The sequence below is a fragment of the Telopea speciosissima genome, unplaced genomic scaffold, assembly GCF_018873765.1.
Source record: "Telopea speciosissima isolate NSW1024214 ecotype Mountain lineage unplaced genomic scaffold, Tspe_v1 Tspe_v1.0040, whole genome shotgun sequence".
In the NCBI taxonomy this organism is placed as follows: Eukaryota; Viridiplantae; Streptophyta; class Magnoliopsida; order Proteales; family Proteaceae; genus Telopea; species Telopea speciosissima.
In genome coordinates this window covers 153,972-178,753 of record NW_025317376.1, presented here as the reverse complement: position 1 = coordinate 178,753, position 24,782 = coordinate 153,972, and the positions used below count along the sequence as shown (strand labels likewise).

At 41.6% G+C, this 24,782-nt stretch overlaps 1 protein-coding gene across 1 annotated transcript; it reads right to left on the bottom strand.

Annotated features, from left to right (window-relative positions):
- Positions 1-24,003, bottom strand: LOC122647385 (UPF0613 protein PB24D3.06c-like). The gene is made up of 5 exons (XM_043840803.1): positions 23,736-24,003; positions 21,440-21,516; positions 4,598-4,703; positions 239-331; positions 1-145 (listed from the first exon to the last, which is right to left on the bottom strand). The coding sequence occupies exons 1-5, from the start codon at positions 23,922-23,924 to the stop codon at positions 32-34; spliced, it is 579 nt and encodes a 192-aa protein (XP_043696738.1). The 5' UTR covers positions 23,925-24,003; the 3' UTR covers positions 1-31.
- Positions 24,004-24,782: the final 779 nt, after the last annotated feature.

Here is a 24,782-nt window from a genome sequence, read left to right as displayed (position 1 = left end):
GATAACACTAGGCATGCGAATATCAGAGACATTATACATGGAATAACAAGAAAACAAACTTCTGTAAGGCGCATAGTACCTGTAGAATGGCTGCACGGACTGCTCTAGAGCATGCAGCATTTGTATGCAGGTAATGCACGATATCCTAAATTTGTTGCCAAGCTAAGCTTAAGTTCACATACACAAGATGTAACTAATAAGTGCTAATCTACTTCAACCACAACTTCAAAATACTCACCTGACAGCCAGTACTCTGCCCAAGTAACACCACTCCCTCTGAATTTTCCTTATTTATTAAATAACCAATCAGCTGATCAAGCTCCAGGGCATCCTTCAGGAAAAATCGTGCAATAAAGTTTTGAATTAGAGAAGGAAAATCCCCCAGTAGTTGCGGCAAGGCTTTGTTGAGTTGTTAGTTGAGCAGAAAATATGTACACAAACAAACACAGCTTAGAAATACAAAATATTGGACTAAAAGCGCATCCCTTTTTCTTGCTCTGTGCCCTAGGGCAGTAGTTTTCTTGTCAAGGGCACAAGCGGCAAATAAAGGTCTACTTCTATACAAACAAGAGCTTAGGAAGTTGGGCTTATGTTATTTTAATACGAGATGCCATAATTATACAACATGAGAGATAGAACTTGCCTCAAATTCATTCCAAGACGCAAATAAAAAGAACCTTCAAAGACATGCATACCCTTCAGACATAAACAAGCCCAGATAACAAGGTAAAACAAACAAAGCAGAGAGCCACTCAACAAGATAACGTACAAGTTACAACCTGCATTGAATGGCCAAGCTATACTCAGCCACTATGACCAGCCTCCACATGCTTACACTTTCCTCAAACACCTTCACATATCAAATTATTTATGAATCTGAGAATTGTTGACAATTAATAGGCCTAAACTCTAATCCCTATTTCACCACATTTCATTCATTGCACTTCCATATCATGTCCATTTGATGCTTCCTTCCACCCTCCCCTTCCAAGAAGATACATCAAAACTTTTCAATCCTCCCTGCAATACACTGGGAAAACACAAAGAGACAAAATATGTAGCGAGGCTAGCAAGGGTAGCCTTAGTGTCTAATTTTTAAACGTTGAATAGGTATCCAAAATTCCACACTGCAGACTCTTATCAAACCAATTGGAAAATGGGGAATAGAATACATGGCTGTTTGTATCCCCTTTTTTTTTTTTTTTTAACCCGAATATTACCTAGGACCCGGGTTGGCCCCTAAACCTTTATTAAAATCAATGAGCAAATAATAAAGAATACAGGGGGGGACATTCCGCCTAACCCCTTCCCAAGACAAAATCACACCTCTCAATGAACAGCCACCCCATACAAGAGTAAAAACAACCAAGCCATTAGCTTCGTAGGACAGGAAGGCCAGCCTTGTCCTCACGGAGAATGGCCTGAAAGGGACCACCCGGCAAGCTCTCCGGTTGATAAACAATAGGAGTCATCGCAAGACAAGAGTGCTTGGCCAACCAATCAGCCGCTCTGTTGCTCTCCTGGTAGGCAAAAGTGATGTTGGCCCGAGTACAAGCTAATAATTCATGAATCTCCTTATAGTGATACCATCCTTCCCATAAGTTACCCCTCCTCTGATTGACTGCTCTAACCGTTGCCTCTGAGTCACAGTTAATCACAACATCCGTGAACCCCAAATCCTTACACAACCTTAGGCCATCCCTCAGCGCCTTGAGTTCCGCCAGTGAGCTGGTACTCGGCCCATAAAAATTAGAGAAGGCTGCCAGCGCTTTCCCATTCCGGTCTCTAATGATCCCACCTCCTCCGCCCAGGCCAGGGTTACCAGAACAAGCTCCGTCAATGTTCAACTTTACCGAGTAGAAGGGGGGGCACCAATTTACTGGGATGAGCCGTTTGCACTTTACGATGGGAGCTGCAAGACCCAGACACTATAAGATCAAGGTTTCCCTAGCAGATCCGTGGGTGCCTACCTTGGTCGGGTAGGGCAACTCCCTCACCCAGGCTTTGATGCAAGCAATAATGGAGTTGACTGTCCACCTCCTGTCATCATGTCTTCTGAAGTTTCTCTCCCTCCATAGCTCCCAAATGATCAGGGATGGCAGAATCCCAGTAATAACAGCACTAAGACCATGTCCACTTGCTAAACTCTGTTTGTATCCCAATTCGAAACACATATGACAATCAAAAAAACGTGTCTAGCTTCCCAATATTAGACTTCACCCACCTTAAAGATATACAACAACAACAACAACAACAACAACTCAGCCTTATCCCAACTAAATGGGGTCGGCTCTATGGATCCTTGTCCTCTAATCAGCTCTATTCAAGGTTATACTTGATACAAGGCCTAAGCTATGCATGTCTTTCCTCAGGAAATTTATCCTCTCAAGTGCTAAACTTAAGAATCCAACCATCCACCCAACACTTGAGAGGATAAAAAGATGCCACTGCCCATGTTTTTACGGTTGGATTCTGAAGTGTGGTGCACTGGGTAGTGCACCGCACTTGAGAGGATGAAAATCCCTTTCCTCACCACTTATCCTAAGGTCATTTTATGTATCTGCTCTTGGCTCTTTTAGTTCCTTCAATCTTAATCAAATCACTCCTTTGACTTTCTCGTAGCTTATCATGTATCGAGCTACTCCCAAATCAGCTTTAATATGATCATTCCTTACTTTAACCTTCCTAGTTTTGCCACTCATCCATCTCAACATCCTCATCTCCGATACACTGAGTTTATCTATATGATGCTTCTTAACTGCCAAACATTCCGCACCATAAATCATAACCAGTCATATGACTGTCCTATTAAAATTTCCTTTCAGTTTCAAAAGAATAAGCCAATCACACAATACTTCGAATGCACGTAAGCATGCAAGCCACAAACAGAAGCTGCCTATTAGAGGCTTTATAACAGTTGAGCATATAGGCAAACTACAAGTGAGATATGCAGGTCACCCAAATGACTGTTCAGACACATCATATAGTAAATGATAAATTACTATCTTTTTTGACTTAAAAATGAAAAAAAATTCTATCTTTTGTAATATATATAATTATGTAATATGCCCACAAATTTAAATAGAACAATATAAGGACAAGTTTCTACCATTTTTCATTATCCTTGAGGTTTTCAGAAATAATGATCATGCATAAAGTTATTAGAAACCCGGAAACATGACAACCACTTTAATCTTGTAGTTTCAAAAGAATTCAACACAACTTGGCTTTCCTACCACTTGGAAGCCTTTCTTTTTTTAGGGGGGGGGGGGGGAAGGGGGGAAGGGGGTTCCTATAGTCTAAAACAAGGTAGTCACAATCATTCAAAATGCCGACTCCATTTAAGCAAAAATGAATTTAATTGAGAATATATAACTAATAGCAGCATGTCCAAAAAGAAAAAGAGACAAAAATAGAATCAGAAAACAACACTTCCAATCCAACTAGATAACGACCACAAGTGTGAAAAATATGAAGCCTAACTAAAAAAAGAAAAAGTAACAAAATTGAGGGCATAGTTTCTCCAGGTAAGCACCCTTGATTTTTTTTTTTTAAATCTAACACATGGCAGCTTTGTTGGTGCTCGAATTCGGTCAACAAATTGTCCACATCAGCCTTGACTCATGTGGTTGGTTTCAGGCCTGAATCACTGCAACATGTGGAACAATCAATAGGTCAATTTTGGTCAAGATAAGGATGGCTAATGATGAGAAGGAAAATATTTGATACATGGGAAGCCATGTGAATGATTTTCCTCTGGAGTTTGTCAAATGGCCAATTGAAATGGTCTCCTATCTATGCAACAATTAGAATTGCTACATCATCCACCCCCCCTAATTGATAGCAAAAAATAAGAGAAGAATCACCAGATGGTGGACCTTGCGATTGAGATGGGCCACAAAATTTGACAATTAGACAAGGTGTGCTTTGTCTATTCAAAGGTCAGATTGGCCAAATCAAAACTCCATATGACAGTGAGGTGAGCCATCACACTAAAAGGAATAGCTCCTCGTATTCCGCTGATCTCTCTAGTGAGAGAGGCGGTAATACTCAAATTGTCTTGGAAGTCGAATCGATGGATGTTGAGATGGCGGTCGTGTTGGGAGGTCCTTTGCAAGCTTTGCCAACTCATCTGCATTTTCAATCTGAGTTGGCGCAGGCCGTGCCAATTAATAATTCGAATGGGGACGTGGTGACCACTCCACCTAGAGTGGATGATAGTTCACCTCCTATTCCTCCTTATAATCCTAATGGGAAGAAGGTTAACTTTAGATACAGGTGATTGGTTGTTTGGGTCTGATTATATCCTTTGTTCCACTTTGAGTGGTCTTCCTTCAGCTTGATCAGGCTGTAGGTTAGTCTGTTGTTTTGTTGCGGAGTTTTCTCCTTGTATTCTTCCTTGTTCTTTCCCCTTTTGTATTGGAGGGCGGGAAGATTCTTTGTGCTTCTTTAATATATTTTTCATTCATCCAAAAAAAAAAACTCCATATGGCAGAACCATGTCGTTCGTCAAAAGATGCAATGTAGAAGCTAGAGAAACTTTTGCTAGATGGAAAAAAAAATCCATGATATTTAAAATAATAACAATGATAGTTACTTCTTTCAAGCTGGAGGTGCCATATCCAATATAAGAAGATGAAAGCAACAGTTGAACCAAGGACCATTTTTCATTTTCCAATGCAATTGATAGAGGTTGCAAATACCTGCAACATGGTAGAAACTTATATTACCACCAATAAAAATTTAGATGAGCAAGCTTCTGTCAACTCTTCACCAGTGAATTAAGTTGGTGCATAAATGCATTTACAAGAATACTAAACCAATAATACTGCTGAGATGAATAAGAAAGAGAAAAAGCCACTATTCACTGCACAATGCAAACACAGAGACAGGAACCCCACAGACCTCCAACAAGAAATTAAGATCACTGGATTTTTTGACATTATCTAAGTAAAAGCAATTCAGATGGGTAGAGATGACAAATTGGCTGACTTGTGTGTCTGGACAAATTGCAAACTTCTGAACTGGGGCACTACTCAAAATCTCATCAAACTTTGCTCCCTCTACCATTTTTTTTGGAGGCAGGGGTTTAACTTGAAACAAGTTATTGAAGGGAACAAAGCTCCCACAACACCCGAATATGTACAAGAGGACACTCAAGCAAGCTAACAAGCAGACCCATTCATCAGCCCAGTTGCAGCCTATGTGCTGTGCACTTTCATTTTTAAATTTTAAAGAAAGAACTGCCCAGAAAATAGTAATATATTTGACCCTGTTAAGAGATTCTGTAAGCTGGTTCTATTTGTTAATACACACCCTTTTGGTTCCAAGCCACATGGTCAAATGATTTTGGCTAGGGTTAGCTGAGAAATCTTTTTCCCTTTACTGCCACACACCTTGGTTAACCAATGAGACTGCATAGCTTTCAACTTTGCCTCTCTTGTCTGTTTACCCTCATAAAATCCAACAAAGAATTCCAGACCACTTGAGCATAGACAGCAAAGGAAGTTTATAAACATATTCTTCACTGACATTCACAAAGTTTAGATCATAATGATTATACTTGATGGAATATTTGGGGAATTGAACTTGTGTCAATGAGACACAGGTCCATTCTATTTATAATAAATTGAATGAAATACAAGTTATAATAATACCCGTAGGGGAACACAGACTAAATTGGACCATTATACCCTTGTACCCCATATTACTACACCCCCCCTCAAGTTGGTGCATAAATATCAACCATGCCCAACTTGCTAACAATTGAAACAAAGTTTTTACTAGGTAAGCCCTTAGTAAATACATCAGTCAACTGGTCACCCGAAAGGACAAATGAAATACAAACAAGACCCTGTCCGAGTTTCTCCTTGATGAAGTGACGATCAATCTCCACATGTTTGGTTCAGTCATGTTGAACCGGATTATGGGCAATACTGATCACTGATTTATTGTTAGAGTAGAGACGCATGGGCAACTCAGATGGAACTCCAAGATCCTGAAGTAAGCCCTTCAACCAGAGTAACTCACGAATGCCATGGGCCACGGCACGAAATTCTATTTCTGCACTAGATCGAGCCACACCAGATTGCTTCTTGCTCCTCCAAGTGACACGATTACCACCAACATAGGTACAATAGCCAAAAGTAGATAACCTATCATCAGGGCAGCCTGCCCAGTCAGTATCTGTGTATAACTCATACGAAGGTGATTGTGGGGTGAAATGAGACCACCTTCTCCAAGAGCAGCCTTTAAATAACGCAAGATCCGGAATACTGCATCCAAATGGGTTGAATAGGAATCATGCATATTGTGAAATCCGCGATAAATTTGAACTTTTTGAAACTTGTGTGATTTCAGGTTCCAGCTCTGTGTCCATGATTGCTTCAATGATTTGGGCTGCATCAGTCGAGAACACATATGAAATACTCGACACACCTATGGAGGATTCCAGGGATTCTTCCCAGCTTGGAAAGTTGCCCACTGACGTTTTGTACTGCTACCTCGACTGCTCCCCAGGCTTCGACTAAACTCCAGGCTGCGTCTGCGATGGGTGTTCTCTCGTCTACGAATGGTGACTTCTCGTCTGCGAAAGGTGATTTAGCTTTGGGTTTGTATTTGTCTTTTAATCCCAAATCTGTGGGCCCTACCACTTTATCCCTTGAGCATGTGGCTTCTTTGGACTCGTATCTTCTGTCTGGTCCGCCCTCTTTAGCCGTTGGGCTGGTCCACTCCCCCTTTAAACCCATTTCCTCTCCTGTTCCGGGTTCTCGGGTCTTTAACCCACCCCCTTCTCTTAACCCGATTGGGCACCCTCCTCCTTCACCTAAAAAAACTTCCAACCTCCCCTCTCTCCACTGCAATACCTCTTCTCGTCTGGTCCATCCGACTTCCCCTTTTGGCTGTTCCTACCGCAGGCGCTACCGTAGTGAAACGCACTCTAGGTCTGTCTTGTCTCGGCTCTTTGAGCCTTTGCTGCCCCTCCCCTCTCCTTTCCAATGATCCAAGGATTCATTTGGAATACTAGGGGATTGAACTCCTCCACCAAGCAAGCTGTTGTTCGCTCTCGTTTGCGTTCTTCGCAAGCCAGCTTTTGTTGCCTCTTAGAAACTCACATTAAAGAGCCAAATTCCCAAAAAATCTTACACTCAATTGTTCCCGGTTGGTCTCTTCTCTCTAATTACTCCCATCATCCTAATGGCAGAATTTGGCTGCTTTGAGACCCCTGTAAAATCTCCATTAACCTCGTTTCCTCTTCTTCTCAGCTCCTCCATCTTTCCTTCTCGGACTGCTTGGGTATTTTCTCCTTCTTTTTCACCATGGTTTATGCCCACAATAGTCATTCTTTGAGGATTCCTCTCTGGTCTGTTCTCAGATCTCTTGCTAGCCATATTGGGCTCTGCCCTTGGGGTTTGGGAGGTGATTTCAATGTCATGAGGTACAGCCATGAAAAACAAGGAGGTGATAACTTGGACCTTGAAGCAATGAACTCTTTCATTGAATGCATTGAGGACATTGGAGTGAATGACCTGAGGCGGTCTGGTTTCCCCCTTTACTTGGAGCAACAAAAGGGCTGGAGTTAATCGGATCTCTTGTAAGCTGGATAGGGTCTTGGTCAATGAAGACTGGCTTGCAGCCTTCCCCTCTTCCCATGCTTCCTTTGACAATCCAGACATTTCCGACCATTCCCCCATCTCCCTTGCTATTCAGCCTTTCACTTCTTTCGGTCCTAAGCCCTTCAAGTTCTTTGACATGTGGTCCTCCCATCCCTCTTTTCTCCCCACTGTCCAAGAAGCTTGGGACAAGCCTATTTTTGCTTTCTCCACCCCCCTCATTGCCCTCTCTAAAAAGCTTAGAAATGTTAAGGCTGCCCTCAAGGATTGGAATGCAAACATTTTTGGCAACATCCCACAGCAGGTCTCGGATTGCAAGGCGAGACTTGCCTCTATTCAGCTTCGGTTGCAGTCTAACAATCTGGATGGTGCTCTAGCAGCAGAGGAAAAAGACATCTCTTTGGAGCTCTCTTCTTTAATGGCCCGGGAGGAAAGCTTCCTCAAGAAAAAATCTCGAATCAAATGGTTAGACTTGGGAGACTTTAATTCTGCTTACTTCCACCGCTCTTTGAAAGCTCGAGTCAATTATAACTCCATTGTTAAGCTCACTGCTCAAGATGGCTCTACTGCTTCAACAGTAAAAGATAACAAGCACTTGGCTGTTCAGCACTTTTAAGGATTTATTTAGAGGCTCTCAGATGGACTCCTCTTCTTTACCGGATGACCCGCTCAATAAATTCATCCCTCAGCCTTATTTTGACTCCTTGAGCTCCATTCCTAAAGAAGATGAGATAGTTGGTGCCATCCACTCTCTCAAGGTGTCTGGTGCTCCTGGGCCGGATGGTTTTAGTATGGGATTCTTCTTAGCTGCTTGGGACATCATCAGATTGGACCTTATTGCTTCCATTGATAGCTTCTTCTTTAATCCTAATCAGGTCAAAGGCATCAATCACACTTTTCTTTGCCTTATTCCCAAGGAGGGGGCTTCTACTATGAATGAATTCAGGCCTATAGCTCTTTGCAACCTACTGTACAAGTTTATTGCCAAGATTCTAGCTCGCAGGCTTAAAAGTGTTGTGGACCTCCTTGTCAGTGACAACCAATCAGCCTTCATCCCTGGAAGGAGCATCTCTGACAACATCCTTCTCTGTCACGATATAGTCAGAGGGTTTGATAGGAAAAATCATGCCCCCTCTATCCTCCTAAAGATTGACATCCATGAGGCTTTTGATTCTCTTAGGTGGGATTTTATTTCTCAAGTGATGTCTAAGATGGGTTTTCCGACGATCTTTGTCAACTGGATTCAGGTCTGCATCTCCTCCCCAAGGTTCTCAGTCTTGATCAATGGCAGCCCAACGGGTTTTTTTGAAGCTTCAGTGGGTATTCGGCAGGGCTGTCCCCTATCCCTTTACTTGTTCACTTTGGCTTTGGATGTCCTCTCCAGGAAAATTCAAATTGCCACGGACCAGCAGCTCATTTCTCCTCTGCCAAAGTGTAAAGCCCTCAAGCTTTCTCATTTGGCATTCGCGGATGACCTGATGATTTTCTCTAAGGCATCCTTGGCCACTCTTGAAGCTTCCTTGCTCTGTCTTCAGCATTTCCATGAGTTGTCCAGCCTTTGTCTCAATCCTTCAAAGTCTCTTTTGTTCTTTGCTGGAGTTTCAGATTCAGACAAAGTGGCTTTCATTGAGAGATCTGGTTTCCAAGAGGGCCACCTGCCTGTCAAGTACTTGGGTCTCCCTCTAATTCCTGCCAGGCTTATGGCTCACCACTGCACCCCGATGCTTGATCTCATCCGTAAGAGGCTCCAGTTATGGAAAGGCAAGCTTCTCTCTTATGCAGGCAGGTTGGTTCTTATTCGATCAGTCCTGGAATCTTCTTATATCTACTGGTCCGGCATTTATGGTCTTCCCCAAGCTACAATCAAGTCCTTGGAATCTCTATTTGCCTCCTTTCTTTGGAAGGGTAATGAGTCTTCTAGATTCCTTCCTCTTAGCTGGGCAGCCGTGTGCCTTCCTAAGAAGGAAGGAGGTTTGGGCATTAGAAGAATCAAAGAAGTGAACTCTGCTGGGATCATCAAGCTCATCTGGAAGATTGCCTCTAAACAGAAGAGCATCTGGGTTGATTGGATTTACTCGTGCCTTCTTCGTCAGGACTCCATCTGGTCAGCTTCTGCTACCTCTGATTCTTCTTGGGTCTGGCGCAAGATCTTGGACTCCCGCCATTTGGTTCTCCACAAAATCCAAACTTAGATTGGGGATGGTCTCTCTTCTTATCTTTGGCTTGACCACTGGCACCCTAAGGGGATTCTCATCAACATGATAACTCGTATCATTTATGCTTCCAGTCTTCATAGGCTCTCCTTGGTTGCCGATATCTTAGGCCCAGCTGGCTGGTCTCCTCCCCCTACTGCCTCTCTGGATCTTATTCTCATTTGGAATGACCTTCCCTCCATTTCTAGAAGGCTTATGAGTAGAGGCGATTGTGTTTCTTGGAAAGCAAGCAGCTCCAGCTCCTTCTCCTCAAAATCTGCTTGGGATCTTATTCGTCTGAAGGGTCAGCTGGTTCCTTGGAGAAAGCTTCTTTGGTTCAAGCATCACATCCCTCGGCATTGTTTCATTGCTTGGAGGATTTTCTCCAACAGCCTTCCAACCCAGGCCTTCCTTCATCACCGCCAGATTCCGGTGTCGCCTTCCTGCTGTCTCTGCTAGAGCAATGTGGAAGACACTGACCACCTCTTCTTTGAGTGCCCTACTGCAAAAGCAATCTGGAAAGGTATCCTGATCAAATTCTGGCCTGCCCATCGTAGAATCCTGCCTTTCTCCCGCGAATGAATTTAGATTGATATGACATTTGCTCGCTCTTCTATCTGTGACACTGTTGGGAAGCTAGCTTTTTATGCTACTCTTAACCATATTTGGATGGAGCGTAATATCAGGAAATAGACCTCCAACTCTCGCTCTTATTAGCAGATTTGAGATTCCATTTCTTTTGAAATTAAGGCCAAATTAGCCTCAGCTCCTACATCTTCTTGTATTGACTCCCCAAGGAACAGGCTCATTGTTGTTTCCTGGGGTCTCTCTTGTTGCTCCGGACCCTCATCTCTGAGGGCCTGGTCTCTGATTCTTTGTTTTGTTGCTCCCCCTTTTGGGGCCATGTAATTTCTTATTCACCCAAAAAAAAAAGATAGCCAAAGTGAGAAAAAGGATGACCAGAGGTTTAAACCACATTAGATGTATCAAAAATGAAGATGACCGAATACTAATAAAAGATGAGGACATTGAAGCGAGGTGGAAAGAGTATTTCTATAGGCTTCTTAATGACGATTCCATGAGTGATAGGGCTGCGGAAAGCAACTTTTCTCATACGGACACCTCTTCGCTTAGATATATACGCAAAATTAGGATGCCTAAAGTAAAAGAAGTTATACGAAAGATGAAAGTAGGCAAAGCTCCAGGCCCAAACGAGATTCCAATTGAGGTATGGAAGAACATATCTTGGCTAACCAAGCTGTTTAACAAGATTATGACCACTAGGAAAATGCTAAACGAATGGAGAAGAAGCATTACGGTCCCAATTGATAAAAATGAAGGGGATATTCAGAACTGTAATAACTATAGAGGCATAAAGTTAATGAGTCATACGATGAAGTTATGGGAGAGGGTTATTGAAACCCACCTGAGAAAGGAGACTACTATTTTGGAAAACTAATTCGGATTTATGCTAGGAAGATCATCGATGAAGGCAATTTTCTTATTTAAGAGACTCATGGAAAGATATAGAGAAAGCGAGAAGGATCTCTATATGGTATTTATAGACCTAGAAAAAGCCTATAACAAAGTCCCTAGAGAGCTAATCTGGAATTTCCTAGAGAAGCGAAGAGTGTCATGTAAATACATAGACATAATTAAAGATATGTATGCTGATGTGTTGACTAGCATTAGAACGGCGGGGGACCAAGGCAGTGAATTCTCAATCTCAATTGGGTTACACCAAGGATCAGCCTTAAGCCCTTATTTGTTTGCGCTTATCATGGACAACCTAATCAGAGGAATAATGAGGTCCCATGGTGTATGATCTTTGCGGATGATATTATTTTGGTAGATGAGACAAAAGCAAGGATTAACGCCAAAGTGGAACTAATGTAAGACTAGAACTAGAATAGGTCTAATCCCAGCCACGATCAAATAGAAAATCTCCAAAGAACAAGAATGAGAGCAATGGGATTCCCAAGAGAACAATAGGAACTCAAAATTGGTTGAAGAAGAATGATGAGATCTCAAAAGATAACCAAAAGAAATAATCCCACAAAGCAATAACCTGTTGAAGCTGCAGTTGACTGATATTGTAGATGTAATATAGAAATCCCACTAGATCACAATCGGTAGAGAGAAAAGAAGACCGATCAACACTTTAGGATTTTGAAACCCAAGATTCCTTCCAAGAATCAATGATGGGGAATTGATCCCTGCAGTGGCGATGGATCTTGAACTAGGCAGCAACTTGAAATTGATAAGAATACCCAAGAGATTTGAACAGCATGCAGAGAATTTCCAGCAAACTTGAAGGATTTCTTGAGATCGACTGGACTGGATTAAGGTTTGGAATCAAGAACCGATGGAATGGGCATCTCTTCTAGGCCTCTCACCTATCATATCTCAGGATTTCAACATTGCATAAGCAACTTTTCTATTCATTCAAATTCGTGTACAATGCTGGCCTCCATAGTTGTCAAGGCGTCGACTAGGCGTCCAGGCACCTTGGTCACTTAAATTTGAGCCCTCTCCAATGCCTTGGGTCGCCGAGCCGCCGTGACAACTATGCTGGCCTCCCTTAGAAGCTTATATAGAAGACTCAAAAAATAGACCTAGACACTAAAAAAGAAATGCCTAACCCTATCCTTAACTAATAAGGAATCCAAAATTGCCTAGGAAAGTGAAATAATAAAGAAAACAGATTCAAAATAGGACTTTAACTAAACTAATGAAGCAAATCCCGCTTTCCTACTTTCTACCCCTATTTTAGGCTCATTACATTAGCCAATTACAAAATAAACAGATAGAATCAAAGGCCCAATACATACCTAACCCATCCCAAGACTTACTTCCACTAAAATAAGCCCTCTAAGTGACTTATTTGCATGAGAAACTATGAAGATCAACATTGGAATCAAAAGGTCGGAAGATAAGTAGAACTAAGACCAAATATATGGTGTGTAACTTTAGCAACTCTAGGACGGAAAATGAGGTGGTGAATATGGTGAGACGGAGATCCAACAAAGTGATCACTTTAGATATCTGGGATCAATCGTAAAAAAGGAGGGCAACATAGAAGATGACGTTGCCCATAGGATTAAAATAGGATGGATGAAGTGGAGATGTGCGACTGGAGTTCTATGCGATCGGTGTATCCTTTAAAACTTAAAAGGAAATTTTTATAGGACTGTCATTAGACCAGCTATGATGTATGGGGTGGAATGTTGGGCTGTGAAGAAGTGCCATATAAACAAACTTGGTGTTGCAAAGATGAGGATGTTGAGATGGATGTGTGGGAAAACTAGGAAGGATAAAGTAACGAATGACCATATTAGAGCTGGGTCGGGAGTAGCTCCGATCCATGATAAACTCAGAGCAAGTCATTTGAGGTGGCATGGCCATGTTCAACAGGAGGCCTTCAGATAACCCCAGTCCGGAGGAGTGGCCTGATTCAGATTGAGGGAACCAAAAGAGCCAGTGGCAGGCCTAAGATTATCATAGGAGAGGTGGTGAAGAAAGACATCCTTAGCTTAGGCCTTATTCATGGCATGACATCAAATAGAGCTGAATAGAGAGCAAAGATCCATGTGGCCGACCTCATTTAGTTGGACTTTGATGTTGTGATACTGTTGTTGTAATAAACTCCAATTTCGAGGCCTGGATGTTGGGCAGTTAAGAAGCATCACATAGGAAGGAAGGGTCGATGCCCTAGAGTTTGTGTCGTTGTTGTGTGCCCCTTCCCTTTACTTCTATACTAATTTTCTGCCTCTACTAGGATCCATGTAGCTGACTCCATTAAGTTGGGATAACGCTGTGTTGTTGTTGTTGTTGATTAGTTGAGAGAACCCTATCTAGAGCAGTTCAGAAGAAGAAAATTCTTCATATACTGCAGTTTAACTTAACAATCACACTGATTAGAAGTATTACCTAACTAAAATCCTCTGGAAGAGGAGTTTAGAACCTTCCAAAGAGGGAACATAGGATCGATCATGCGAGATAGCAGGACGTAAGATAATAAATGAACAAAAAAGGTTAGGGTGCAGTCAATTAGTCAATCTGGGAGCCTGGTACTGGACATAAGCCAGTGGATTTTTTAATAATCATACGAAGTGTATAGGAATGATCACAAGGTGTGTAGGGGTAAGACTGTAAGAGAGAACCCAATCTAGAGCAGTAGTTCAGAAGAAGAAGAAAGTTCTCCATATACTGCAGTTTGGCTTAACAATCACATGATTAGAAGTATTACCTAACTAAACTCCAAACACAGTGATGTAGATTGAAGCATAAGAAGAAAAGGACCAAAATAAAATTCAAGAAAAAGTTACTGTTCACGTGAACACTATTGTGGACCCATAAGCCTTGCATGAAGAAGGAAGTCCAAGGAAATATTTGAGATTCTGCGGGCCCCAAGCAAGAGAAGGGAGATTTTCTTGCTGATTTAGTTACTTTTTACTTAAGTTTCTGTTTTTGTTTACTTTCTAATTTTATTTCAGTTTACTTAGGTTCTCTTTGGTATGGTTTATATTTATGTTAATTTGACACAGAGACATAAATATAGGTGTTTGGTATGATTTCTAGCCGTTGTTTTTATTTAAAATACATTAAGATAAATTAAAATCCATATAGAGGTGAGGAGGTGTTTATGATTTATTGTCATAAAGTGTTTATTTCTCATTATGCGCTAAACCCTTATATGCACATGTTCTAATGGTTAAAAAAATGAGGATGAAATGGTAATTTCATCACCCTTTTATAAAACCAGCTTTCTAACTAATCATGCCGTGCAAACCCTTTCAGATAAAAACCCCTTCCGTCGCTGCATCTCCTCTTCTCTCCTCCCTCTCCAACACCTTCCTCCCCGACAAGGCATCAAAGGCCCTCTCCGCTCCTCTCTTCCTCTATGCTTATGGATCCTAAACATAAGAGAAAGGTAAGATCGGATCAACCTGTCAAGCCCAAGCAAAAACATGTAAGATCTGGAACTAGCAACCACGCTTCTGATTGTCGGAGCAGATTTTTTGGATCTCTAAGTGGAGTCAACAATACAGACACAAACTCAACAAACAAAACAAGGAATTGTCCTATTCAATCATGTCCTGAAAATGAAGGATATGAATATGTTCCTGCATCTCCTTTGCAGCACCTCTTTGGGTTGGATATCGGTTGAAAAGTCCTGGGTTCTCAGATTTCCGCCCATATAAGATTCTGTTTGATGAGTACCAGTCCTCACTCCTTAGGCCTCAATTTAGCTCTTTATCAGGCATAATTATCAAGGCGAGAAGGCAACCATGGCGTTTTAGAGGGTAAAAAAACCAAGGCGACACCGCCATGGTGGCAAGGCACCCGCCATGGCGCCCAAGGCGACCAAGGAGTCTAGACGCTATGGCGACGCCTTGATAACTATGTTAACAGGTGGTTATTGATAACTTTATCTAGGACGAAGGCCCTTGATTGAGGCTGTACTTGGGGTTGTTTCAAGAATAAATGTTACAGAGCATAGATAAAGAAAACCAGAACCGAGAATGGAGGAAGAAGAGAGAAAGAGAAGAAGATGAGGAAGAGGAGAGAACTGTTAAATTAATCAGTCTCCCTCATAATGCTTGTATTTATAATCTCAAATTACAATAGAAAGGGGAACTCCTAATCAGATTAGGAATTCCTAATCATGATAGGATTCCAAGTTACAATAGGAAAAAAACTAGAACTAACAACTCAAACTGAAACTAAGACTAACAACTCACAGTAGAATTAGGACTTGATATAATCAGAAACTAGGACTCCAACTAGGACTAGGAAAATAGAAGATACACATATCAACCAAATCACTGTTCACGTGAACAGTGCTTCAACACTCCCCCTCAAGCTGGAGCGTATAAATCACCTAGACCCAGCTTGGTACAACTTCGACGAAAAGCAGGTCCAAATAGAGCCTTGAAAAACATGCATGTTGGAGAAGCATCACGAACATCAGTGTAGAACCTTGGAGAAAACTTCATCAGGTCATATAATAGCAGTCATCAGTAGCACCAGTTAGAGAACAAATTTGCGAAACCCAATCAGCAACATAGTTGTCACGGCGGTTAGGCAACCCAAGGCGGTGGAGAGGGTTAAAGGGCAAGGCGACACCAACTAGGCGAACAAGGCGTCCAAGGCGCCCGCCTAGGCGCCCAAGTCGACCAAGGCGCCTGGACGCCTAGGCGGCGCCTTGACAACTATGCTCTCAGCAACGATCAACAATATAGGCAGTAGAGAAAACCTCTTAAATGCCAGAACAGCAGAGTACTAGCAGTAACACCATAGGGCTTTCACAAAGAAGGCAAGTAGAAAATCTTCAAAGAAGAAGACCCTGCGCACAAAAGGGGCACAATCACACAAACCCCATGCATCAAGCACACAAAAAGGGCACAAAGGCATAAAGCCATAATATCAAAGCCCACACAGGGGCAAAAGGGCATAAAGCCTCACTATCAAAAACCACGATTGTAGCATAAAGTTGCTACGACCCACTAGAAATGTGTAGCATAAGTTTGCTACGGCCACTGGTAATACGTAGCATAAGGTTGCTACGGCCCACTAATAATATGTAGCATAAGGTTGCTACGGTCCACTGGTAATGTGTAGCATAAGGTTGCTACGGCCCACTAATAATATGTAGCATAAAGTTGCTACGGTCCACTGGTAATGTGTAGCATAAAGTTGCTACGGCCCACTGGTAATTTCCAAATGATACGAGCTGATGACTTGAGTACGAGCAGATTAAGAATCTCCCAACCAATAAAGGTCTTCAATCAAGCAACTATAAGAATCCATTAGCTCCAATCTCCCCATCATGTGTAACATTAAACGTGGACAAATAATGACCACCAATAATCAGCATCACAAAATATCCAATAATCATGAGTAGCGCTGCAACAAGATCCCAATAAATAATTTCCAATCTCCCCTCACTCATGCATTCCCCAAGTAATGCAAAAACTGGGTCAAAATACCCAATTGGGTTTGCTGAGGACCCACCCAAGTACACAGGTGGCAATAGCCAGGGTTAATAGCAGAACCGTAATTATTTCAATGTGAAAAGGGAAGGGCATGGCTGTAATTTAGATGAAATCCAAGTAAAACAAAAGCAAGGCAAAAGGGTAAACATGTAATTGAAAGTGAAATAAGGATAAGGAGTAATAATAAAGCAAGAGGAGGTGTAAAATTGGAATAATAAAAAAAATAAGGGTAACTTGTAATTAACTTGAGAAGATTGGGTAAAACCGTAAAAGTAAAGTGTAGGGGCAATAGTGGATAACATAGGGGCATGAGACCAAAGGTAATGAGGACAAAAGGAAAGGCTATAATGATAAAGATAAGGGTAAACATGGAAATCAATAATGTCAAGGATAACAACAAACCAGCAACAATTGATCAACAGTGACGAAACCAATTCGAAGAATCAGAAAACAACCATCATCGCCATCTTTAGCACCAAGCTGCAGGAGCGGAACCAAGCAAGCAAATCGATAATAGAAAATAGGTGTCCAACCAGCAGAAAAAACTCGATTGATGTGCTTGCAATCGAGAACCCCAACAAATCTCACAAGCAATTGAAGCAACAAATCAAAGAACCATAGCAGTACCGCAAAGAAGCATATCAAATAGAGACTATGAAAAACGCATCAAATCCCCCAAAAATTATTCTCACTAGAAGATTGAACAACCAAATACTACCAAGGCAGAAGTAGATATCGACCATATCATGAAAGAGAAGGTTGTCTTCAACCTTGGCAGTCGCGTAGCGGAAACCAAGAATCATATCCAGAAATCTCCAGCGTGAACCAGAGGAGGAAACCAATATAGTAGTAGCAGCAAAAGAAATGCACAATAGCAACCAGCAGAAGCAAAAACAGAGGAAAAACTTCAAAGTAGCTGAGTCAATCGATCAGGTTTGATTCTTCATACAATACTTCAGTCTTCAACATACGAAACCCTAGTTCTTTTTTTTTTTTTTTATGAACTTGGGTTTCACCTTAAACCAGTGAACCTTGAAACGACTCTCAAACCGGCTAAAATCAAGGATAGAATCAGGTATTGGTTAATGCTCTGATACCAAGTTGCAGAGCATAGATGAAGAAAACTAGAACCGAGAATGGAGGACGAAGAGAGAAAGAGAAGAAGATGAGGAAGAGGAGAGAAATGTTAAATTAATCAGTCTCCCTCATAATGCTTGTATTTATAATCTCAAATTACAATAGAAAGGGGAACTCCTAATCATGATAGGATTCCAAGTTACAATAGGAAAAGAACTAGAACTCTAACAACTCAAACTGAAACTAAGACTAACAACTCACAATAGAATTAGGACTTGACATAATTAGAAACTAGGACTCCAACTAGGACTAGGAAAATAGAAGATACACATATCAACCAAATCACTGTTCACTTGAACAGTGTCACATGAACAGTACTTCAACAATAAAAAACTGGTTGATTAAGGCGACTCGCCAACTCCCCGGTCCTAACTCTTCTCCATTATCCCTCATCACAATCGTCCATCACTATTCCCCCCCCCCCCCCCTCTTCTTCATATTTATTTCCCTTTTTTCCCCTTAGCCTTTACCTTCTTTCTCTATCTACACTTGTCATTACCTCCTCCACTTTCCCCTGTCACAGTCATCCACCTCCCTCTCTCCTTATTTCTTAAAAACCCTCTCCCTCTTTCACCATTCCTCCGAACCTTTCCCCTCAACCGAGAAAGATCTTAATCCAACCCAAATAGAGTAAGCATTAAGAACCCTAGTTTCTTTAAAACAGTGCTTGGGATGCCATTTCCAACATCAAGGATACCACAAAAATCTCTAGCAGTGGCAGAAATGAGATGGGCAAACGAGTTCAGGTTGGACGGTTGCAGGGAAATAGATCACAATGGCTCTAATGGAGGAGGAATATATTCTGCACATACCGATACCAAACTTATTTTTTGTTCTCTAATATATTCCGTCTATTAGTTACCAAATGATTATTATTTATAGTCCATAACTTTTTTTTTTTTTTTGGGTGAATAATATGTATTACCATACCCCAGGAGGGGGCAGGAAAAGGAAAGAATGTACAAAGGGGAAGAGGGGGGGGGGGGAGAAACAAACCAACCTACGCAGAGGTTGAAGAGAAAAGAAAGGGCGGGTCGATGCCCCAAAAACCAGCAATATGCCTATTCCTAGGGGTGTCCTTGACAGCGCGAAGATGGGCACGGCTAAGCTTGGAAGACACTTCAAAGGAGATGGCTTTCCAAATCAGATCAAAAGATCGAGAGTTGGAAGTCCATCTCCTAAGGTTGCGCTCCATCCAGATGTGGTGTATAGCAGCTCCAAAAACCAGCTTTCCAATGGTGTCACAGATCGAGGACCCTGAGAAGGATTTAGCCACCCAAAGCCATTCTCTGTCAAAATGAAGGGGTCTCCTGTTGCGGGGCCAGATGGAGGAGAGGGCTTTTTTCCAGATAGTAGAGGTGAAGGGGCAATCAAAGAAGAGATGGGGAATGTCTTCAAGGCCATTCCAACAAAGGGAGCAGGCAGGGGAAGCAGGGATGTGGCGGTGGATAAGAAAGGCTTGGGTGGGGAGGCAAAGGCGACGGGTTCTCCAGGTAGTGAAGCTGTGGTGGGGTATGTGGCCTTTGAACCAGACAAGGTTATGCCAGGGGACGATGGGAGTGGTGGGTCTGAAAAAAGTTCCAGGCTGCTCTAGTGCTGAAGAGGCCATTGGGGGAGGGCGTCCATAACTTGTTATTATAAATGATTTTACACGAATTGATTATAAACATAATTATAAATTATGCCAAAGAGAGCCTTAGTTAAATCTTACTTAGTCCAGTCTTAGATTACTTGGTGTACAAGCCTCAATATTCTCTTGTAAGAGGCTTCTAGTAGTTTCCTTTTGCATTTCTTCTAATTTTGTATTTCAGTAACTCTATAAAATTGTATGAGCCAGAGAGCTCTTCCCACGATTTTGAATGAAGAATAGATATTTCTTTGAGCATGTTAATTGTCCTGAGAGAGGCTGAGAAGGGCGAGATGCCCAGGCTGAGATAGCCATCTATCCCCACCCCCACTCCTTCCATCCGACCTCTTTTTCTTCTTGTTTCTTTTTTCATTCCTTGATCTGCAACCAAGTAACTGTGGCGGAGATCTGAATCTGTTGAAGACCACAGTTGTCACGGCGTCACGGCGATCCAAGTCGGTGGAGGGGTGTCACATCGATATATCGACATGTCGCCCGCCATGGCGTTGCCATGGCGAGCATGTCGACCATGTTTTATTTTTTATTTTCTCTATTTTTAATGTGTTAATAGATGTATACTCAAGCCATGTTTTATTTTTTCTCTATTGTTTCTCAAGTTTTAAGAAGAAAATTCAGAAATCGAAGAGGGAAAGAAGAAATCGAAAGAAATTGAAGAGGGAAAGAAGAAATCGAAGAGGGAAGAAGAAATCGAAGACAGGAAGAAGAAATCGAAGAGGGAAAGAGAGACAGGAAGAAGAAATCAAAGAGGGTCGCCATGGCGACGCCATGACAGCTATGTTGAAGACCATTGAAGACCTCCATATAGACCTATGACCATTGGGGGTTTGGCTGCTGGTTTGTGAGACTAGACACACAGGCGGCAGACTTAGTTTCTAGTTCTGTATTGCTGATTCAACCTGGCTGATCTCTATAATCAGAGCTCCTATTGAGCTAATGCTTTGAGGTTCCATTCTTCTACACTAGATCTCCACTTGATCCACAGGAGGATCTGATCTGAGACCTGTATATTGGAAAATCGGAAATCCTAAGATCAGCACCTGCGGCTCTCTGTTCCTTCAAGTTATTGCTGCAACTTGGGTCAGCTTATTGGAGCACCTGAACATATCCCCCTTGTCTATCAGTTTGGCAGAAATCCATTGGCTTGTTTGTCTGAAAACCTATTACCTTTTTCTAATTTCGTGACCTGTATATATCTTCACATTAGGCCACCATAATTAGCTCCAATTTGGAGGGTTAATCCACCCTACTTAGTTAGACCCACACTCAACCTAAGTTTGAGGTCCATCAAAAGGTTGAACATTGGAATTCTGTTATTCCCACTATTTCTGGGTAACTAAACCTAGAGCTGACCTACAGCTAAGGGCTTTGATTGCTGCTTGGGCTATTGTATTTTGGGTAATATTGGGGTTAGGTTACTTGTAATCTAGCCTTACATTACACAGCCATGTGGTCGGTTCTCTAGCTGAACCACAATAGTTGTAAAGCATGTCTTAGCAGCACTGATACACCATTACATATTTACATTATTAAGGGTGGTGGGCCAACTTAAAGACCATTCCTCATTTCTTATTCATTCCCCCCCCCCCAAGACATACACATTCTTTTAATGTCCTTGAAAATTAATTTAATATAGAAAAATGTGAGCAAACATACATGAAAAAAGTCCAGAATGACAATTTCTGAGTGGACAAGACACCTTTTTCTTTTTTAATACTCAAGAGAGCACAACATCTAAGTGGATTATAAACTACCATACAAGAACAGGAAATAGAACACTGCAAACAACATAATGATAATAAAGAGAAGGCTGAGGAGGAACGGTAATCTGATGGCATGAGTAATGGAACATACTCTGTTGCCAGAAAACCATCAGTCAATCCACCAATAAATATGACTTGTTGTTTGAACTCTCCTGTTTTGAACGCAACCTGCAGGAAGAAAGTATCACAATGCACTTATGCTGAGAAAGTGTAAGGACTTGAACAATGCAGGTTGAAGGAATCATGATTCAATTTTTGAAGCCCCTTAAAAATGGAGATAAACCATTCCTTTTAGAAACAGGATATCTGAAGTGAAAAGAAAGTGCAAGGACAGAATTCCTTTCTTGTGCAGCCCACCTGGGAGCATCTCCAGGCCATGGACCCAAGAAGCACCAAATGAGGTCGAAGTTTCTAGGAAGCAGTGGGATTGGTTGGCTAAAATAGCTTCAAGTTTTTATTATTTTCATCCTAGTTTTGGGGCAGTAGGGATATTTTTGATATTGCAAGTGTAATGATTTAGATGGGTCAGCTTTAAGTCTAATCAAGTATAGTCTTATTTTGGGTTGTCAGATTTTGTCATAAACTCTGAACCGTCTTTATTTATCCTCACTTTTTAAGAATCAACTTTGGGTATCAGAATTGTTTCCCTCACTTTTCTATATGCTGGTTTCTTTTGGTAAAGAATTAACCATTTTGCATGACGTTGTGACATATGAAAGGTAATATAGTTGCACTTTTTCTGATTCAGATCTTAAAAATCAGAGTTGACTTGAGAAATTATGGCTAAAACACTCTCAGGACATCAATTTCTGATGAGATTCATATTTTCAAAATCATAGTTTAGTGGTCCGGGAGGTGCCCGATGGTGTTTTGGGTAAGGTTTATACCTTTTGCACAAGCTGTGGGAAGGAAAAGGGGAAAGGGCCGACAAAGAAACCCGCCTGTTCCCAATGAGGTATCTGTACAGTTAAAGCTGGAGAGGGGAAAAGAGAAGAAGGAAAAAGGGGGGGGGGGCAGCAGCTGTTTATGATCCTTATTAGTGTGCCCTTGGTGAGGATGAGAACCAAGGAGAAAGAAGAGAAGAAACTTGAGGGAAAGAAAGGGAAGAAAAATCGAAGGGAGGGTGGTGGGTTTTGAAAACCTAGATCAGAGAAGAGTTTGACTCTGATGCCATGTTAACAAAACAGAATTTAGGGAATGGCTAGAATGATCAATGTGATCACTCAGCCTCTTAATTTATAACTTTCAATAAGAGGGCAGAATTACAATAATATCCCTGTATAGCCAACTATGATAGCTATAAGGAAATAAAAAGAGAAAAAAATACCAGAAATACCCTTATATTATCGGGTTACATAACTCAACAGTTTCCAATGGGTATCTCTCCTCTATAAATAGAGGACATCCAGGATACATTAGATATGATATTCTAAGTGTTCTTTACTTCTCTCTCTCTCTCTCTCTCTCTCTCTCTCACACACACACACACATACTCTCGCAAACTCTCTCCCTAATTTTGCCTCCTGTTATTGCTGCTTTGAGAAGTGTTTTTATACTCTTGTTCTTGTTGATTGAACACAACCAATGGGTGTCTCGACGTGGCCCAGTATGTAAGTGCAACAACTATTGGAAGGGCTTGTTTCCTCTTGAAGGCTGATTCACATTACTCGGATTGCACCGTAGGGGGTGTATCTACAGTCTTAAAGAGAATGACCGGTGGCACGACTCAGTCCCTCCATTTTCTCCTAACAACGACAAGTTATTGCTGCAGCAGACAAGTTGTGACTGTTCAAACATGACTCAGCCCCACCATTTTCTCCTAATAACTACAAGTTATTGTTGCAGCAGCCAAATTCATGACTGTTCATGAAACATTCCTGCGTTGCACTCATATTATCATTGTTCTATTTACAACATTTTTTAACGACACTTCCAGCATTCCAGATCAGTGCGATCAAGTACACTTTGCCACCATGAACAGCTGATCAATTAGCTCCACCACAGTCCGTAGAAGATAATCAATATACTTAGAACCAGGAAGAATGAACTAGAGGTTGTGTTTTCACATTTCAGTCAAGAAAATGAAAAAATAAAAAATAAAAAAATGAAAAATAAAAGCATCGCATATTACAGCGAAATCGTGCTTATCCTTTACAATAAAGAGCGTTGTTTGCAGTGGATTGCACAAACCTGTGATTCTACACAAATTTCGTCATTTTAATCTGACAATAGCTTCTAGCAAGGCCTCGGAACACAAAATTTTGGAGAAAAAAGCATCAAATGCAAAGTTCAATAAACCCCAGATGAGGGAAAGATGATTAAAGAGAAAGTAGAATGGAACTCAATTACTCAATACAAGAAGAAAAGGAGGAGTAGGAAATTTAGACCTGAGCAGGCTTGGGGCCATACTTGAAGAGAACGCCTCGTAAATGGTTCTTGCGAGTGACGGAACCACAACCATCACTTGCAGTAGCGTTGCTCGTCATATTGGGGTTTTCAAGCTTTTCAGACCGACCGCGAACTATGCTCGAAAACCACGAAGTAGTTGAAGACGAGATCGACGAGGAGGGATTCATGACAGAGTCTTCCAATCACCACCAATCATTCATCCTTCCTCCCAAAATTGGAATCTCAACGCCTAAGTTCCGACACTCCAGTTGATGAATTTGATTTGGTAGTGAAGCTGAACTGACTATTCTGACGTCTGAAGACTCTGAACTTGACTATTCTGAGGTCTGAACTGGTCGTGGCCAAGGAGATTGGAGATTGGGCTGGATGGGCCCAATCAAATTGGAGCCCAAAATTTTTTATAGCAGGCCTGGGCTGGCTTAACCTGGGCCAGTCTTGAAGTTAGGCCAGCCCAGATCTGCAGCCCTAATAACTAATATTTTTGTGAATCCCAATCCTATATACATTAAAGCAAAAGATTTTATGCATGATTGTGTACGTACACAGTCGTGCATTCAACCGTTGGATGGGGGAGAGATAGGAAGATGTGTAATTACACTTTTGCTCCTGCTCCCATCCAATGGTTGAAAGACACGGCCATGTACTGTACATAAAAATTGGGTCCATACATTAATATGAGACTAGTATGCGTGATCTAGCCAAGTTCGTATCATTTGGATAGTTGATTGTTTAATAGATAAAACCCATGGATTGAAGTTTAAGCCAAGCTAGGCCCAACCTTAAATAGCTGGGCTAATATTGGGCTTACAGGATTTAGCTAAACTATGGCCCAGGCCTACTTCAAGAGGCTCATGGGATTGACGTGTGAGGGGGCAGGATAGCTATATTTCTGGGAACGAACTCTAGGCGAATATGAAGCACATGGATACAAGTTATGTCTTGGAATGAAAGACAATTCCAAATCCATTTTGCCTACAAACAAGGAAACTATAAGTAATGCAACTATGTATCTCATGGAGAGTTCG